Source organism: Xenopus laevis, chromosome 9_10S (assembly GCF_017654675.1).
Source record: "Xenopus laevis strain J_2021 chromosome 9_10S, Xenopus_laevis_v10.1, whole genome shotgun sequence".
NCBI classification, from domain to species: Eukaryota; Metazoa; Chordata; class Amphibia; order Anura; family Pipidae; genus Xenopus; species Xenopus laevis.
Window position 1 is genome coordinate 44,216,025 of NC_054388.1, and position 20,185 is coordinate 44,236,209.

Genomic DNA, 20,185 nt, shown 5'->3' on the forward strand with positions numbered 1-20,185 from the left:
TTCACTTGGTCACCTGCATTCACTTGGACACCCACTCAGGTCCAGACTGGCAATCTGTGAGTTCTGGCAAATGCCAAAGGGTCTGCTGTAAGGTCCCATAGACAGTCACTATTTAGTGGGCTGGTGGAAGACTATTTGGGCCTATGTATACTTGGAATGCCAGGGCCTATTTTGACTCCCAGTCCAGACATGCACCCACTGTCCCACTGTAACTGAATCTCAACTTACTCCACCATTGAAATACATTGAAGTGTCACCAGAATGGGTGGGTTCTGGTGGAATGGGTACATGATTAGGGTTGTAGCAGTTGTGGGTGGCCAAGATGTACCCAGATTTGAAAGGATCAGGATTGGTGTATCTGATTTTGTGTTTTTGTGGGTAATTAAATTGAGGGGCCTGCCATTTCTGGCTGATGATATTGAATCATCCTTCCGAGTTCTACCCAAAGGCATGGGCTCCGTTGCCCAAGTGTCCCAGGCTACCGCACCAGCTGGCAGCCGGAAAAAGAAAAAACTTCCCGCCCGTCTAATGGCCGGGGCAAAGGAAGTGAAGCATGATTAGGCATAGGTGCATGTGCATTGCCCCTGACTCAAAAGCAAATCAGGTGCCTCCCTCATGGGAGCACAGCAACCCAAGTTTCATCTAGCTTGCACTTGCCAGCCTAGTCCAGAGGACCAAGTGTTTCTCCGTTCTTCACATATGATTATAAGAACAGATACTCCTCCTTGATCTTGCCAGCCAGAGGACCAAGTGTTTCCAAAGGTACTACACTTGATGTTAGCCAAAAGGCAGAGAAGCCATTTCTGGCTGATGATATTGAATCATCCTTCCGAGTCCTACCTGAAGGCATGGGCTCCGTTGCCCAAGCTGTTCCCAGCTACCGCCAGCGAACAGCTCGAACGGGTGGGTCCCCCTTCGCCGAAGCTAGGGAGGGCCCACCACCCCGCCCCCCCGAAGGGGTTTGGGGACGTTTGGACTCCCCTTCGCCGAAGCTAGGGGGAGTCCCGTCTACCCTGGGTTCTGCCGAAGCTTCCCCCAGGGCGTGTCATGGCCTGCGAGTCCAGCCAAAAGACCGTGACCCCATCCAGGGTGCTCAAACCAGACACAAAAAAGGTGCTGGAGTGGGCGGTGCAAGGCCATTGGTTGCCTTTTGCAAGGCTCTGGTTGGCAGCCAGAAAAAGAAAAGACTTCCCGCCCACCTAATGGCAAGGGCAAAGGAAGTGAAGCTTGATTAAGCATGGGTGCATGTGCATCTCCCCTGACTCAAAATGCAAGTCAGGGGCCACCCTCATGGGAGCACAGCGGCCCAGCTTTCATCAAGCTTCTGCTTGTCAGCCTAGTCCAGAGGACCAATGGTTTCTCCGTTCTTCAGATAGGATCATTAGAACAGATACTCCTCTTTGGTCTTGCCAGCCAGAGGACCAAGTGGTTCCAAAGGTACTACACTTGATCTTAGCCAAAAGGCCGAGAAGCGTTCTGGCTGATGCTTCATGTAAAGGTTATAAAAGAGGGCCCTGGCCAAGTGTCCGTTTTGCCTATACATTAAAACAACCCAGATTTTGCTGAGGTGCCACCACGGTGAGATGTCGGTGGATTTGTGTCTCACTTCAGGTGAGTGTAGAATTTTTACCAACTGGAAATTTGGGACCTTGAGGCAAGCGGGATCTTTATCTTTGCATCCATACATTTTAGAAAGCATACAAGCTCACATAAGGGGCCACATCTGGCTTAACAGCAGGCTCTCATGTTTCCTCTCTTGCTTTCTGCTATAGGGATGCTGGGATAAGCCCTTTGTGCTGCAGACTTGCAGCTGGACGCAGCTGTTACAAAGAATGCAGCACACAGAGCTTCCCTGACCTTTCCCTGGTGAAGCTGTCGCACTCGCAATGTTCCATGTTTGCGCAAATTGTATGCAAAGCAAATTGGAGTCTTGGACCTTTCCATATCAGTCAAGCAAATCATTATGATCCTGACAAACATGAGTCGTACATATTAGTCTATCGGCACAGAGTTACTTACTACTTGCAGTTATTGTGACCAATGGAAATGCTTCCTAAGTGATGCCCAGAACCAACTGTGGAATGGTTGGGTTGGATGGTTGATGGGTTCTAGAAACTAGGGGGATATTTTTAACAGAACACCGAGCTCTCCACTCTTTCCCTTGATAGGTTTCCCAGCATGCTCTGCTACTGTTAAGCGACACATTATAAAGGTATGGGACCCGTTATCCAGAATGCTCGGGACCTGGGGTTACGGATCTTTCCGTAATTTGGGTCTTCATGCCTTAAGTCTACTAGAAATTAATCTAAACATTAAATAAACCCAGTAGGCTGGTTTTGCCTCCAATAAGGATTAATTATATCTTAGTTGGGATCAAGTACAAGCTACTGTTTTATTACTATAGAAAAAAAGGAAATCATTTTTAAAAATTTGGATTATTTGGATAAAATGGAGTCTATGGGAGACAGCCATTCCCTAATTTGGAGCTTTCTGGATATCGGGTTTCCGGATAAGGGATCCTATGCCTGTAACAAAATATTTTAATATATGTAGCCCCTATTTTTTGGCCACTAGGGGAACTCATTACAAAAACATATTTTTGAAATGGTGGGACTCTCTGCAGTCATCATATGAATTTTATTCCCACATATCTGATTATCCAGAAAGCTCCGAATTACGGAAGGGCCATCTCCCATAGACTCCATTTTATCCAAACAATCTAAATGTTTAAAAAGTATCCCCTTTTTCTCTGTAATAATAAAACAGTACCTTGTAGACCAGCCTACTCTTTTCTTTGTTTTACTTTACATGATTTTCTAGTAAATTTAATGGATGAAGATACAAATTACGGAAATGTCTGTTATCCCAAAAGTCCTGAGGATTCTGGATAACAAGTCCCATACCTGTATTAGTAATAAGGATATTCTTGATTTCTCTTCATTCCCTTCAGTAACAGTAAGTAAAAGAGCAAAAAACCCTCCTCATTGTAGTACCTCACGTCCAGCTGTAGGAGGCAGTAAAATTCACTTGGCTTGTCAGATTTGATCATCTCTTCAGCAATTTATATAATAAAGTATATAATCTTAAATTGACCTGATAATTTCAAAGTTTTACTCATCGTTTTGGGGATTGAATCTTTCTGCCCTATTGATCCTCCAGTTTGTTATTCACACCAGTGTCTGGTTGCTAGGGTGAGTGTGACCCTAACAACCAATTAATATACATAGCCTATATTTGGAGTCTGCACTATGGGACTAAATCAAAACTACTGGGGGTAGGCAATGTAATTTCCCTTTATCGGTATATGCCTCCTCAACACTATAGAATAGATTCAGTAGCTGTAAGGCCTGTGGGTATAATCAGCCTGCAGGCAATTGTTGCTGAACTTAAGCTCTTTTCAAGTTATCTCTTTAAGACTCCTCCTTTATTACATTACCCAGGGCACTTGTTTTATAATGTATAAATGTAATTTATGGTTTACATCTCTCATTCTCTATATATTGCAATAGCATTTTCCAGTGTTCGTCCATTGCCTAAAACTTCCCATTAATTAGTAACATCAGCAGAAGTTTTTTTCCCAAAATGACCTTGTTTTGATTTGCCTGCAATCCTATGTTATAAGCGTGTATTGCCAGATTATCGCCGTCGATTTGCTTCATTAAGGAAATTTCCCCTAGAGCTTCCAGGCTCACCCTGAACAATTTTCACCAATTCCACTTCAAAAACTTCATAAGCAACATGAAAAAAATCTCAGACAGATTTACTTCCCTTTACTTCTGTAACAATATCCCAATGGCACAAAATCCATAAATCATAAAAATATAAAGTTTCCAATCTCCACGTTGGCGCGGTTTTATTACAAGGTGGGGGGGAAGGTCCCTGTCATATATATCACTATAATGTTCCCTATAATGCAATCACTTCTCTCTGCTCTTCTGAAGAAGCCGCTGTTTCAGGAAATGTAAAGAAATGACAGCGAAATTATAAAATAATCGTTTATTTTGACTTAAACATCCAGAAAAGAAATAAAATAATTCTGCATTCATAAAAATCAGGGGTTGAGCTGACCTGCCGCTAAATGGCTGTAAACACGGGGTGATATATTACAAAATGATGTCACTTCATAATTATGGATTGCACTGGTGTGTCCGACTTTAACTCGCTTGGAGTAGTTTCTGACTTGCATAAAAAAAAAATTCTAGACAAATCAGGCAATTTCAGCTCTGCTCAGTTTAAGCTTCCATGTGATTTATTTTTCTGCCAGAGCTTTAAGTGAGGCACTAAAAATCAAATTGTTCGACATCGGCGTGATGAGATGCTTCCCATAATACAGGGGCTGCCAGTATTACTGCTCATGAGTCGCACTTGTGGCACTGTGAACCCTCTGAATTCTCTGTCGCCCAAAATAATGAGGAGCATGGGACTATTTATGGGGCGATTTTAGGTTATGGTGCCAGAATCACCCCCTTTAAATAAAGAATAAATGGATAAATATACAGAATGCTGAGACATGGGTTTCACAAATACAGGTATAGGGTATTCCTATGGGACCGAACGGTAAATAATATCTTTATAAACTGAGTATTCCAATGTCAGTATGCTCAGTTTATAAGATAGAGAGAGCACTTGCCCCCCCCCCAAAAAAAAGAACTACAGGGAGAAAATTTAATCTGCAAGGGGGAGCAAAGGCAAAACCTTAAAGGGATCCTGTCATCGGAAAACATGTTTTTTTCAAAATGAATCAGTTAATAGTGCTACTCCAGCAGAGTACTGCACTAAAATCCATTTCTCAAAAGAGCAAACAGATCTTTTTATATTCAATTTTGGGGCTAGACATTTTGTCAATTTCCCAGCTGCCCCTGGTCATGTGACTTGTGCCTGCACTTTAGGAGAGAAATGCTTTCTGGCAGGCTGCTGTTTTTCCTTCTCAATGTAACTGAATGTGTCTCAGTGAGACATGGGTTTTTATTATTGAGTGTTGTTCTTAGATCTACCAGGCAGCTGTGATCTTGTGTAAGGGAGCTGTTTTCTGGTTACCTTCCCATTGTTCTTTTGTTTGGCTGCGGGGGGGGGGGGGGAAGGGAGGGGGCTGAGATCACTCCAACTTGCAGTACAGCAGTAAAGAGTGATTGAAGTTTATCAGAGCACAAGTCACATGACTTGGGGCAGCTGGGAAATTGACAATATGTCTAGCCCCATGTCAGATTTCAAAATTGAATATAAAAAAATCTGTTTGCTCTTTTGAGAAATGGATTTCAGTGCAGAATTCTGCTGGAGCAGCACTATTAACTGATTCATTTTGGAAAAAAAATTTTTCCCATGACAGTATCCCTTTAAAAGTTTAATTTTGTAGCAGATAGAGCAAAGCCAAAATACTGTCTATACATATAGCAAAGCAAGTAAGACACTCTACACAAAGACTGTATATTATAATGCATAATGTACCCCCTACTTAAATTTATATAGATATTAGTAGTCACCTCGGCGTTATGTGACCTATATATATATACATATATATATATATATATCTATATATATGTATATATATATATATATATATATATATATATATATATATATATCTCTGTCTATCTATATATATATATATATATATATATATATATATATATATATATATATATATATAGACACACATAAACAGAGATGGCTGAAAACATAAATACACAAATTTTAGTCACAGATGATGACACAGATGACATCTCTAAAAACCAATTATGACTGATGTAATTCCTACGCAGGGAACTCTTTGTTTTACTCCTGTTCTAATAAGGGATAATGTGCCCCCTACTGTAAATCATCTGGATATTAGAAGCCACTGAAGAGTTCTTTGATCATATAAAGGCACAAGACTGCAGACTGAGTTATACAGGGAACTCTGAGTATCACTCATGTATTATAAGGTATAATGTACCCCCTACTGTAAATTATAAGGATATTAGAAGTCACTGAGGGGTTCTGTGACCATATAAAGGCACAAGGCTGCAGGGAATGCTGAGGAAACTTTTTTATAGTAGGGCATACCTTATTTCTAATAACTTTCATTAGTGTATTGTATAGTAAATAAACTACCTCCTATTGTGATATAAACCTTATAGGTACATCGATACAATGGTGATATTTTTTCTTCTGTATTTGCCCAGATAACTAAGTGTGCATCATTTCTTGTCTCACAGATAGTGGTCAGTGTACAAGTGCCTGGTTTCTGCTGGTCTTGTAGGATTGAGCACTCCCTGTTATCTGAGCCTTCTCCTGTGTTTGGCCAGCAAGTGGCACTGGAGATTCACTACATCTCACACACAAACCAATAAAGCCTTTTACATACATTTCTCTTCCTTCAAACTCACCTGTACCAGTCCAGTCCCTTGTCATAATTCCTGTCAAAAAAGTGGGGTTCAGCCCCCACCGCCCTGATGTCTGGGTGGATCCGGAGGAACTCCAGCAGAGCTCGGGTGCCCCCTTTCTTCACCCCGACGATGATAGCTTGGGGCAGATTCTTGCTGCCTTCTCCCAAGGGAGTCAGGGTGCTATCAAGCATGGATGTTCTATGACTTGCCTTGTTCTCTTCCCCAGTGTGGGCATGGAAGGAGATATCTACTCCATGGCTAACGAAAAGTCGATTCCAGGGGGCTTCCTTACCCTTTGTTGATCTTTGCCTCTTCATCTTTTGCAACAGTTTCTTCCTTTTCACTGACTGCCAGATGGTCATATCCGACTCCTGATACCCACCTTCTTCTTCTTCAGGGGATTGAATGATGGGTCCTGGAAGGTTCTGGCACTGCTCAGCCAGGCAGTAAAAGACATAGAGGGACACGAGAAGGGAACAAAGCATCAGCACAAACTTCCTAAAGATGCTTCTGGGCAGTGGCTCAGGCAGGGATGCAGGGAGTGCCATGCTAGCCGAAGGCATGCTGAGTTCGCCATACTAAGGTTGCCAAAGTGCCAATGCCATAGCATTAAACACGCACCAAACACCCAAAGCCAGGCTAGTAGCTATTGTAGCAGTTCATTTTCCTCAACTTCTTGTCTCCACAAACAAGTTGATTGCAAGCTCCTCTGCCCTATTTATTTAAACAGTGAATTGAACAAATGCAGAAACAATTTTTTTCAGAATGGCCTTAAAACAAGACGATATGCACTTGTATAGCACCTGCCATGGCTGGAGGAGATTTAGTGATATGATTGCCGCAGGCTGCATTGGTAGTTTAGACTGTGATGAAGTACAGGCAGAGATCAAGTCTCGTTTCTCTCCAGCACTTTAGCGGCTCCCCTTTCTTGGTCATTCTAAATCCACAACCAGCAGTGCTGTGGTGCTGGTCTGATGTCTCTCTGAACAAATTTCCTGTTGCTGAGGGGGCTACTTGGGAATATTCTCAGGGCTTCCTGACACTTCTCAGTCTTTTCAGTTTGTTACAGGCCCCTCCACTATAAAGCGAGTACCAGTGCCACTTTGCTCCTCCAGCATCCTCTGCCCCAGAGCTCTCCCCCTGCCTGTGAGCTGCTTGTGGATGTCAATCCCTCTGCACGTGGTGCCCAGCACAGCAAACTTCTCAATGTCATCAGGGCACTGAACAGGCATAGCCTCAGCCAATTAGATGTGGAAATGAGATGAATGGGGGTGTGGGCTTACCAATCAGGAGAAAGGGAGGTGTGTCCCAGACACCTATGAAAATAGAATTGAAAGCCAGGATACAGAGACCCTATTGGACTTGATGATTCCTGCACATCACATCGCTGATCCCTCTCTCTCTCTTTCTTTATTCGATTCTCTCTTTCTCTCTCTGTCTTTAGTTGCACTTGCATGTTACCTTACCAGTACTCAATGCTAAATATTTATACTATTTATAATACAGAAGTGGAAACAAATTAGAAGGAAAGGAAGTAATGTGCACCTAGGGAGGCAAGAGGAAGGGCTTTCATGGTCCAAGCAAATTGCAATCTAAGTACTGTTTTTCTTTTTTCCATGCTTTCTGTTTATTTGTCTGCTAACCCCTATTATCTATCTATTTGTCTGTCTGTCTGTCTGTCCGTCCGTCCGTCCGCCCGTCCGTCTGTCTGTCTATCGTCTATCTATCTATCTATCTATCTATCTATCTATCTATCTATCTATCTATCTATCTATCTATCTATCATCTATCTATTATCTATCTATCTATCTATCTATTTTATTATCTATGTATAGCTCTCTCTTTCTTTCCCTCCCCTCTAATCTCTTCACTCACTCACTTTCTCTATCTCTTTTCCAGAATCTCTTACTCTGTGTTTCTCTACCTATTTCTAGTCTATGTTGGGCTCTCCTTTTCTCTATACCTATACATCTCCCTTTTATTTTTCACCCCCTCTATCCATCTCTCTATGAGCCTGTATAACTGTGTGTCATTTCACCTCTGCACACACCCCTATCTTTAGCTGAGATCTGTCTCTCTGGGCTGGGGGAGTGGATAGGAGGAGAGGTATAAGGCAAACACACATGCCCTGATCAATAAAGCAATCCATTATAAAGCAGAAACAGGTTGTTCAGATGTTGCACTCACTGGGGCTCCTAGCGATGGGATGGAGAACTGTCACCTAAAGCTTCAGCTTGTCTATGGAAATACTGGAGCCCTCATTTGCATGGGAAACCAAGTTCTCCTTTGCATAAGGGCCACATATCCTGACTTACATTTTTTTCTTCCATTCATGCAAAACATTGATGTTTTAAGATATATATGTATACGTGAAAGTAAATATTGAAAATGAGTTTAGTATGTCTGTGGCAGCTGGAGAATATTATTCAGTAACCACTTCCAGGCATGGGTTCCATGTGTGTAACTTAGCCAGCAAAATGCCTGATTATCTGCATGGGTTTTATTTCCCTATAAATATTTAGTACAAGCTATTGGCACAGGTTGATCAAAACATGGAGACATTCATCTGTATATTTGTTTTATTCATATCTATGGAATCTGCCATGATTGCTCAGATGAGGTTACAGCATTCCCCCACATCATAATGATCTGCAGCAGACAATTGACTGTACCACGCTTGCTCTTCTTTACATGGGAATAGCAGAACATGTTGAACATGGAAGTGGCACCGGAGGGTAGTGGATTAAGCCTGAGTAGTGATGGGCGAATAAATCCACGAGACATGAATCTGCGTCTAATTTCTGCATTTTCATGGCAAAGAAGTCCGCTGTGCAAAAAAACTATTTGCACACGTTAAAAAAAATGGAGCATCAAAATTATTCTGAAATTTATTGACTTTAATACATTGGAGCAAATAGTCACGCGCATAAAAATTGCCGCTTGCGTCAAAATTTTTTGACGCCCATGGACTCCAATGTGTTTCGCTAACACTAAGCCTGAGCGATAATCCTGAGAGTGACAGGAACAAATACGAGCTTCCAACATGTATATCTGGATGTTTACGTTGCTGATTGTTTTGGTTGTTATGCTTATTTAACGACTGGCTCCAAAGTGCAACCCTTTCATTATCCTTAATTATCTGTGTTTGAACTGACACAACTCTGACCCTGGGTGCCCTGAGGCTATCCTGTGCAAATTATACCCCAGCAGTCCCCCTAACACAGCCTCTCTGCTGTAGTTATCTCTGCTAGATGAGGTTGAAGGGAGTTGTTGCCCCTAAAGCCATGCACAAAAAAATGGTGGCTGATAAAATCATATCATCGATACATTTAAAGTGCATAGAGAAAAATATATAGCAGCACTCAGAACCTGCACTCATGACCTTGCAAAACTCACCTGGCCTATTGAGTGTTGCATGTGAAATACTTGTACGCAGGTGAGTAGAAGGTTAAGAGAGGTTGGATGGCCCCACTATTTATGTATGATTCAAGTGATCCCCCCTCCCTATCCGGAAGGAAGTATATATGTCCACACAGCCTGGGGCATATGGGAACATTGATGTTTTATGGCTGTTGTTAAACTTCAACTACAGGGGGTGCTGGTAGTTGTATTTTAGTAACTGCAGGTTGGAATTTCAAAATTCAGCATGGCACACATTGTTATGGTTAGGGTCAGAATCAGACGATGAGTAGGTGTGGTTTGAGCAGATGGGGGGAGTGTTTGGCCACAGTGGCGGAACCACTGCAAGGGATCGCACCAGGGCCCGCACCCCCACAGGCCCGCTGCTCACACGGACGCAAATCCGCAGTAAAAAATCTCCGGAGGGGGTTGGGGGGCCCTGACGCATGGCCTGCACCCAGGCCCCACGCCCCCTAGTTACATTACTGTTTGGCCATAACAGGGTGGATGAGTTTTTGCAAGCAATTTTCTAAAATTGGGACAGACATGGGTAGTACATGGGACATGGGACTTATAGCCTGTGCCCCCTTGAGGAGAACCCATTGAGACCTCTCTGAATAATATAATTAAAGGAGAACCAAACCCTAAAAATAAATATGGCCATATTTTATATACTGAACTTATTGCACCAGCCTAAAGTTTCAGCTTCTCAATAGCAGCACTGATCCAGTACTTCAAACTTGTCACAGGGGGTCACCATCTTGGCTCAGTGGGCTCTGAGCAGCTGTTGAGAAGCTAAGCTTAGGGGTTGATGCAAATTATCAAGCAGAAAATGAAAGTGGCTACAGAGCTGATGCTAGTTGCACTCATGTATTAGTTATCTGTATTAATTACTATTAAGTCGTATATAGTGAGATTTCTATTCTATGTGTACTGTATATTGTGAGTGGGTCCCTAAAAGCTCAGTGACAGCAGCACAGAGCATGTGCAGTGAATCAGAAGAAAAGAAGATGGGGAGCTACTTGGGCATCTTTGGAGACACAGATCTTTACTGCTAAAGGGCTGTGGTTTCCTTGGGCTGGTACAGAAGCCCAAAACATAATGTACATTTCTAGCCTACTTCTTTAGTTGAAGTTTAGTTCTTCTTTAAAGCTCCTACAAGACATCATTTAGCTGAGATGCATAAATTAAGGACCAAGGATAACCCTTCCATCTATAGAGACTTTGCTGTGGTGCCATCTTGAGACCCCCTACGTCTTTACATTCAGGAGTGCAGGTGCAGCAAATAAAATATTCTCATAATGGGTCAGTGATTGAATTTCTTTTCATCTCTTTAAAGGAAAACTATACCCCCAAAATGAATACTTATGCAACAGATAGTTAATATCAAATTGAATGACATATTAAAGAATCTTACCAAACTGGAATATATATTTACATAAGTATTGCCCTTTTACATCTCTTGCCTTGAACCACCATTTCGTGACTCTATCTGTGCTGCCTCAGAGATCACCTGACCAGAAATACTACAACTCTAACTGTAACAGGAAGAAGTGAGGAAGCAAAAGGCAGAACTCTGTCTGTTAATTGGCTCATGTGACCTTACATGTGGTTTGTATGTGTGCACAGTGAATCTTACGATCTCAGGGGGCGGCCCTTATTTTTTAAAATGGCAATTTTCTATTTATGATTACCCAATGACACATACTACTAAAAAAGTATATTATTATGATAATGATTCATTTACATGAAGCAGGGTTTTACACATGAGCTGTTTTACTCAGTATCTTTTAATAGAGACCTACATTGTTTGGGGGGTATAGTTTTCCTTTAACCCAACATATAACATCACAGCCTGGCAGCCCATCTCATAATGGCATTTTCCCCTGATTGAAGAGGACCCGAGTGAGAGATACATGCCCCATTCTTTATTGCTCTCAGGCAATTAATATGTACAACTGGGCCATCAGCATAAAATACAGATATTGGGCCCCATCCAAATGATGTAAAACCCTTAATATAGGGTTATTTTTTAAAGTCATGAGAGAATTTCAATTCAGAGTGGAATTAGGAGTTTGTAAAGAGCCATAATTATCTGGTCGTACGAGAAACTAGGCGCCATGTTGTAATGGGGTTTATACTAACCCATGCTGTACTGCCCCCTGGTGTTGATAGGGCAGCACTTGAAGTCACGCCTTCACATGTCTAAATATCCTTTAAAGGGATACTGTAAGGGAAAAAGAAAATTTTCAAAATGAATCAGTTAATAGTGCTGCTCCAGCAGAATTCTGCACTGAAATCCATTTCTCAAAAGAGTCACATGACTTGGGGCAGCTGGGAAATTGACAAAATGTCTAGCCCCATGTCAGATTTCAAAATTGAATATAAAAAAATCTGTTTGCTCTTTTGAGAAATGGATTTCAGTGCAGAATTCTGCTGGAGCAGCACTATTAACTGAGTCATTTTGAAAAAAAAATTTTTTCCCCATGACAGTATCCCTTTAAATAAATATTGTATATGTGACATTTCTAATTAAAATTAATTAAAGCAACATTTCGATGAATTCCAACAAATTAATGTCTGCACTTAAATAAATAGCTTAACTTTGGTCAGAGATCAATTCCACCCATCCCTTATCAGCAAACATGCGCCATTGTGGCTTTGATATGGCTGTTTAATATAATAAACTGATATTGGAATAATTTAGTGTGCGCACCCAGGTCTCATATATACACATTTAATTAAAATGGTGTAATTGCCTAAACCTCTTAAATTACAGTCTTCCCTCAGCAGCCAATTCAGGGAAGAGGTTTGTGTCAGGGGGTTATTTTTCTTGTTGCCAAAATTGGTAGAAAAAAGGGAGGGGATATTAAGGAGGCTTGTAATTGGCCCTATAGCCCCAATTGCACATCTGGATTTGTCATTATCATTTTCTTTAACTTTGCAACCATTATAAGTGATGGCATCGTTATTGAACAGGATTGACCTCAGGCTGTTGCAAGGAAAGCTCCGTACAACAGGCTGGTCTATATTTCTATATTTTCAGATCACTTTCCTCTACCTTGAGTCTCTATGTTCCATCACCCCATTTTAAAGTGGAAAATAATTTTTGAGGTGGTCTTTGAACTGCGCTCTGGGATCACTGGTTTCAGTCACATGGTACTTATTGGACTGCAGTGTAAGACTGTTGTGGGGCACTGTTATAACATGATTGTGACACTCATCTGTTAGTATACATCAGTGTGGTCTGGCTATTTCAGTTCAAACCTTCCTGGTAGGTTGGGTCAGGGCCCCTTTAGCTGCTGCTTACAATGAGTATAAGACACCTACTTACCTAATCAAGGTTAGTTCAACTTTTTAAAATGTAAAATAAATATTTTATTTTTCAAAACCTACTAACAATTTCACATAATAGCGAGTCCCTTTAGTCATGTGACATTAAGCCAAAGCCAGTATCAGCAACATGGTCTCACTTTACAGCATGCCTTTCCCATAAAAGAATTCTTTTCCCTTATGAAATTAATTGTATTTTTTCCTTTGGTACAATAATGGGTCTGTAGGGAAACCGTTCCATCTCCAGGAGCCTTTTATTACTTAGCTGTGTGTTTGCTCTAGTTGTTTTACCAGGCAGAGATGTGACTGTTTTTGATACACAAGACTCAGGTGTTGAATTTTATCCAGCGTCACACTCTAATAATTCTGCAATGGGCACAATGGGAGAATTTAGAAGCTGTAAATCGGAGATGCAGGAGGGCACGGGTGGCTCAGCGAAGGAGTAATAACCTTTCATCTGCTGAGCTTAACATCTACCCTTTCCAGCACTCTGGGCCGTCTGCACCTGCTCTGTACTCCCAACCACCAGAGACCACCTTTGCCACAAGAGAAAGGACAGCCGGGCATTGTAGGAACTTGGCACAGACTAGGGGACATCTGGAAGATAGTGGGCAGGTGCTGCCATGAATTAATAAAGATAAGGTAAGTGGAGATGCCCAGAGTTTAAAGCAGCAAGTTCACTTGTGTGCCCGTTTTAAGTTTTGGATCATTGTTTCCCCTTTATTTAGACAGAAAATTGGCTCTTCAGCATCTATAAGAAATGTGCAATTTCTGTCCAACCTTCCTCCCATGGTGCAACACAAACCCAGTCCCCCATCTACCCAGCCTGGTACCTACCTGATTGATTATAGATCCCAAAGGTGGATTGAAACGTCGATTAAATAAAAACAGACTCTGAAGAAAAAATCCCTGTGTGCACCAGCATCTATTTATCTACCAACAACTGTAGAAAGATCCGCATTCACAGGTCTTATAGAGAAAAATAAATAATTTATTAGTTACACAGGACTGACGTTTCGGCCTACCCAAGGCCTTTCTCAAAGTGCCAAATGATTCACAGTCATGCCTTATATTCACTCACTGGCGGGAAACATCAGCTATAACAAAACTCATATAATCATGGTCGCAGACAAAATCAATTAAACAATTAACACATTCATTCACCATATATCGGCAAGGTATAACATATGTTCAAAAATACACAGCAAGTTAAAAACAAGTTATCAAACCCCTAGTTAAAAACAAGGCACAATATAGCCTTATATTACTCAATCCATCTAAGCATGCTACTTATTGTTATTAATGTTACAAATGTGTCGCTTATTGAGAAACAATTCGGAATCAAACAATAAATATCAATCCCCCATTTTTCCACTGGATTAACCATTTCATCAAGGCCATCAACCCGGCGTCGGCCCATCTCTGATGGTGGTCAATACCGGTGGCACACTCTGGCGCAAGCTGGTGGCACACTCCATACATCTGGGCTGCTAATCACCGATAAGACTGGAGGAAGTTAACCCGCAGCACATTAACCTTTGCTGCAGAGATGGACCCAGGTGAGGTCTGCCCGGAACATCGTCCCACTTACACATCGCCAGAGCTATATATATATATATATATATATATATATATATATATATATATATATATATATATATATATATATATATATATATATATATATATATATATATATATATATATATATATATATATATATATATATATAGAAAATGACACAATGGGTGCCCCAGCACTCTTAGAAGTATACTTGCTGTGTTGGTCGGTGCTCGCTCCAATAGGAGACGCCGTCACATCCCCACATCAAATAGAGTATGTAAAGAAGAAGCAGCACTCGTCAATTGCAAAAAAGTGTATTAAAAGATCAGAGCATCACTCAAGGCAACGTTTCGGACAACATATGTGCCCTTTGTCAAGCCCAAAAAGAGTTCTCTCAGCTTATCACAGGTATCACATTATATAGGCAAAAAAACAGGAAATGACCTCAAAATTTGCATATACACAGGTACAGAGCATTATCATATACATGTATCTATAGAAACAAAAACAGGTCATAATCACGATTTAAACCCCGAGGATATAAAGATTTGAGCATATTAATCCACCATACCTCTCTTCTTTTAAGTTTCAATTCTCGATCCCCCCCTCTTTTCATGGGCGGTACTACTTCCAAAACCATAAATTTAAGCTGATCTGCCGTGTGTCCCAAATCAACAAAATGCTTTGAGACAGGTAATGTGGTATTGCCCAAATTAATGCTAGACCGATGTTGCGATATACGTGATTTGACCATCTGGGTGGTCTCACCCACGTAGATGAGACCACACGGACATGTCAACACGTAAATCGCAAATTTTGAAATACACGTGAAGTGTCCCCACATATATATATATATATACACACACAGTATACAGTATATTCATGTTCTGTACTACACTGAAGGTACCATGTGGCAAACAAAAAAGGAAAGAATTTGTGAGAGTAGGATGTTATTATTTTTATAGCCTATGTTTCTATTCTTTCTTTCTTTATTATTCAGCCTTCAAATCTCTGCTGAGCTTTTCCAGACTAAGAGCTCCAATATTGGCACTGTTAAGCAATGCCCACTATTTTTTCAGTTTTCAGTTGGTGCCATATGCATAATATATATATATTCAGCTTTCAATGTGAGCTAAACACACAAACAAGAAACAATCACATCAGTTAGATGAAATATGGGCTCAGATATTCCCAATTAGGTTGTGCTCGCCCTGAAAATACTCTCACTCTCATTGGTCCCATCATGGTGCACTGTCATAGACACATTAAGGGTTAAATGAAGGAACCAGCAGTAATGGATGTTCAGAGGCAGAATTCACAAGCAATTTATCAGTTTGCCATGAAACCCGTGACTGTAATCTATATGTATAATTTACAATACGCAGGCAAATGAGACTGGGCAAGCGCTGACACAAATGAATTAGCGTGATTTATATGCAAATGCCTCCAGCGCCGTTTCTGAGGCAGGAGCCACCCCCCCTTGTCTGCTTACCTGTCGCAGGGGGAGGCTGCAGCACTAGTTCGGAGAGCACAATTGCGCTCTCTTGTTCTAGTAAAGCCGAATTTCCAGTTTAAAAAACAGAAATTCGCCTCTTAAAGGCGGAATTCTACCATTAACCTTAATCAGTTTTTTTTTCTTTAAATTGTAAAAAAAAAACAAAAAAAAAATGACGGACACATGTAATGGTGTGATTAATTCACCCATGTGATCACTGGCACCAGTGTTACAATGTGCATGCTGAACTCTTCACGGTGGGCAAAAATGTATTGCTCAGACTGACAATCCCAGCCCTCTATGCAGTAGCATCGCTATTGGGGAAACAGTCCCTGTGATTGCTGGAGGGAAGGGGAGACCCAGACCACAAAGTATGCTTCCTCTATAATAGGGTCCCCAACCTTTTTTTACCTGTGAGCCACATTCAAATGTTGCTGGGGAGCAAAACAAGCATGAAAAAGTCCCTTGGGGTGCCAAATAAGGGCTGTGATTGTGTATTTGGTCGCCCCTATGTGTACTGGCAGCCTACAAAAGTCTCTGTTTGGCAGTACATGTGTTTTTTATACTACCAAAACTTGTCTCAAAGTCTGGAATTCAAAAATAAACACCTGCTTTGCGGCCACTGAGAGCAACATCCAACAAGTTGGTGGGCAACATGTTGCTTTTGAGCCGCTAGTTGGGGATCACTGATGTATAGTATAGAAATACGTGAGCTGGCAGGAGGATGGGGGCAGGCCCGGATTTATGGCAAGGCCACAAAGGCCCGGGCCTAGGCCAGCACGATTTCAGGGGACTGATAGGACAGGGAAAGTATGCGCAATCGCCCTGGATGGGTGGTGAGTATATGTCCAAACTGACATTCCTTACCCTGTATGTTCTGCCCCAGTTATATGTCCAGATTGACATTCCCAGCCAGTGTCAGGCCAGGCAGCCTGACCAATGTAATCTTTGAATAGGCGCGCGCATACGCGACAACCCACGAGCACGCATGCGTGAAACAAAGATGCGCCACAAAAGGGACAGACCATACATGCTGGCCAGAGCGGGGACTGGACTAGGGGTAGGAGAGACAGAGGAGGTATGTGCCTGGCGCCCCCCCCAGCTTTGCGCCCTAGGCACGTGCCTATTCTGCCTACCCCTAGGTCCGGCCCTGTTCCCGGCCCTGTATCTGAATGTTCTGCCCCAGTTATATGTCCAGACTGACATTTCTAATGCTGGGATGCAATAGGATGCAATAGCCATGTTTTTTTACCTATAATTCTGGATTAAGACACCAGTAAAAGTTGCTCTTGGTGGACATGTGACAGAAATTCTTATTTGCCATCAAAATCACATGATTGGCCGATTCTTTAGGCCCAGAGATTAACACAGGCAATTGTGGGAGGCCAGGAGCTACTGTCACTTTCGAAGTTGGCTTGGGGCTGTAAGGGGGTCTGACTGAAATAGGCATAAGTATTCTGACTATATCTATAATATATTTAGGGGGTGATTGCCATTCCTGCATTGGGATCTCCAGGCCACCCCACCACACCCAACTGTGGGCCTTTTTAGACTCTCACACCCACAGGCCCTTAGTGCTGGGGGAGCAATTTCTAAATGGGCATCCTGGGGGCCACCTGTTTTAGATAAAATTATATATTTATTGCTATTACTTGCATTACCCACAATTCTATACTTTCTTCTCATTTCCCCTTCATGTGTGTGTGTGTGGATGTGCGTGTGTATTTGTCATGATCCAAAAATACCCTGGATCCTGATATGTTCTATATTGCTGGTTTGCTCAGGTGCAGCCACTATAAAGCCGGCACAGCTACATTCCTCAGACGGAAGCAATCCTTACTAACCAGAGACAGATGGGGAGAAATGTAGGAATTTGTGCTGCTTCAGTCCCGTTCTTAGAAGTGGTCGGCTTGGAACCACACCTTCCCTTTGGGCTGAGCTTGTCATAAACACTTGGCACAGGCCGGCCACGTATCATTTAGATCAGAAAAGCCCACCAAGGGAGAAAGCCATTGTTCCCAACATTGTTTGCTCATTGAGCCTTTATAGGATGTTTTAATTCCTTACAAGAGGACAAGAACTGAACCAAATGTTTCACATCTGCTTGGACACTGCTGGCATTTACATACCAAAGAGCAGTTAGATGCTCAATGATGCACACGCCACTGAGTGCCAAAGGGATTCTGGGAAAGCAACATGGCCCAGTGGCAGATGGCCCCCAGTGGAGGCACAATGGAGTCAACACCCATCATTCTCCTGTTTCGATCTAAGGAACCAAGCTGCGTGTAACTGTTACTCAAACACATCACAATCTGGTTCATGGGAGGCAGTTAGTGACAGGGGTTATTGCTTTCCAATCAACTGATTGCAGGGTCGTTAATGTGATACTGTAATTAGCTAGTGGCAATAAGGCTTGCAGGAAGAGCAAGGGATTGGGATAGAACACACGCTGGCCTAAGGTTACAGTCCCAGTGTCTGCACAGAACTGAAATCATTTATGGCTTCTGCTGAATAAAAGTGGTGGCATAACACCCCAGGAGGACGTATATCTATCTATATATAGTCACTTTATATAGTCACATGTCCTCATGTACCTACGGGATTTAAATCTGTCCAATATAAATACAGCTTTTTACAGTCAGAAAAATGCACCTTCCTCCCAGGGCGGGATTTACATAGCAGGTGCCCCTAGGCCCGCAGTTGTTCGTCACTCCGTTCCCTTCCCTTTTATTCAATCAAATTTTCATCATCGGGACCAAAGCAATGGGGATTGGCGTACAGGAAGTTTTAAAAACGATCGTATCTCCTGCGCATCACCAGTGTTTTTGAACCAATGTGGGTGTGATTGGGCAGCATGCCGCCCCCTAAAATCCTGTCGCCCTAGGCCTTGGTGGCCTCTCCACAAATCCGGGCCTGCTTCCTTCTCTGTGCTAAGATAGAATGTACTGCTGCTTTATCCATTAACTGTTTTGTAATAATGGAATCAGCTCTCTAAAAATAACAACTTACTCCAGTTAGTAACGCTCATTGGTAAATCCACCTGACTGATGATCACATTAGGGGAGGTTAAAGACCCCCAAGCTGAAGATCTTGGGTGTGATCATCCGGACCCCATGCAGGACCAGACTGGGAGTAAAAGGCAGACCTGGCAAAAAAAATCAAAGCAGTCCACGTACTATATAAATGTGGGACAATGGCGGCCAGCCCCCCCCCCAAGTTTGATGGGCAGAGTCACCCTTACAAGTAAAAAAAAAAACATTGGCAGTCAAAAAAAACAAACATTGGTGGCCAGCCCCCCCCAAGATAAAAAAAAACACTGGTGGCCAGGGTCCCCCCCCCCATAAAAAAAACTCTGGTGGTCAGGGCTCTTTCCATAAAAGTTAAAAAAAAAAATAACAAACCATTGGTGTTCAGTGGAACTTACCTTTGAAATTTGGCAGGCGGTCTCTTCTGCAGCTTTGGATCCTTTCAACTGGCTTCGAAGGCTTTGCTTTGGCTCCCTTCTGCGGTTTCTCCGGCCCACTGAACATCACATAGAGTGGCCCATCTGGCATGTGCCAGTTTGGGCCTGATCCAAACTTACTTTGGTGAGTTTACCAACTGTTGTCAACTATAATTTAACTGCATGCTTTTTGAATAATTTGTCTGATAATCACATTGGCCCATGTTTGTGATTCTTGGCCAGACATGGTTCAAGGCTCCTGATTATATGCCTTGTGACCAAATGAACAGATCTGGGCCTCATTAATGACCAAAGGTTCAGTGCCACATTTAGCCAGAAAAGAAAGCTCCCATCAGTTCCCGAAACCCACAGAAACAACAGTCCTGTCCTGCTTTATGGCTGAGATTCTAGCTATCTTTATAACAGAGCATTCTGTCACAGTGGCACAGATCCTGTTTGATACCCATTGTAAGCAGCAGTCCTGTCCTGCTTTATGGCTGAGATTCTAGCTATACAGAGAGTCCTCGAGTTACATACATCCGACTTACATACAACTCACACTTACATCAGGGGGCTATTACAGTAATG

The 20,185-nt window shown here is 42.2% G+C and overlaps 1 protein-coding gene across 1 annotated transcript in view; it reads right to left on the reverse strand.

The window, feature by feature from the left end:
* LOC121399046 (heparan sulfate glucosamine 3-O-sulfotransferase 3A1-like) overlaps positions 1-7,749 on the reverse strand; it is a 47,815-nt gene extending 40,066 nt beyond the window's left edge. Inside the window, exon 1 of the mRNA XM_041578843.1 lies at positions 6,366-7,749. Coding sequence (XP_041434777.1) covers positions 6,366-6,928 — 563 coding nt within the window. The 5' untranslated portion in view covers positions 6,929-7,749. The remainder of the gene's footprint in view (positions 1-6,365) is intronic.
* Positions 7,750-20,185: the final 12,436 nt, after the last annotated feature.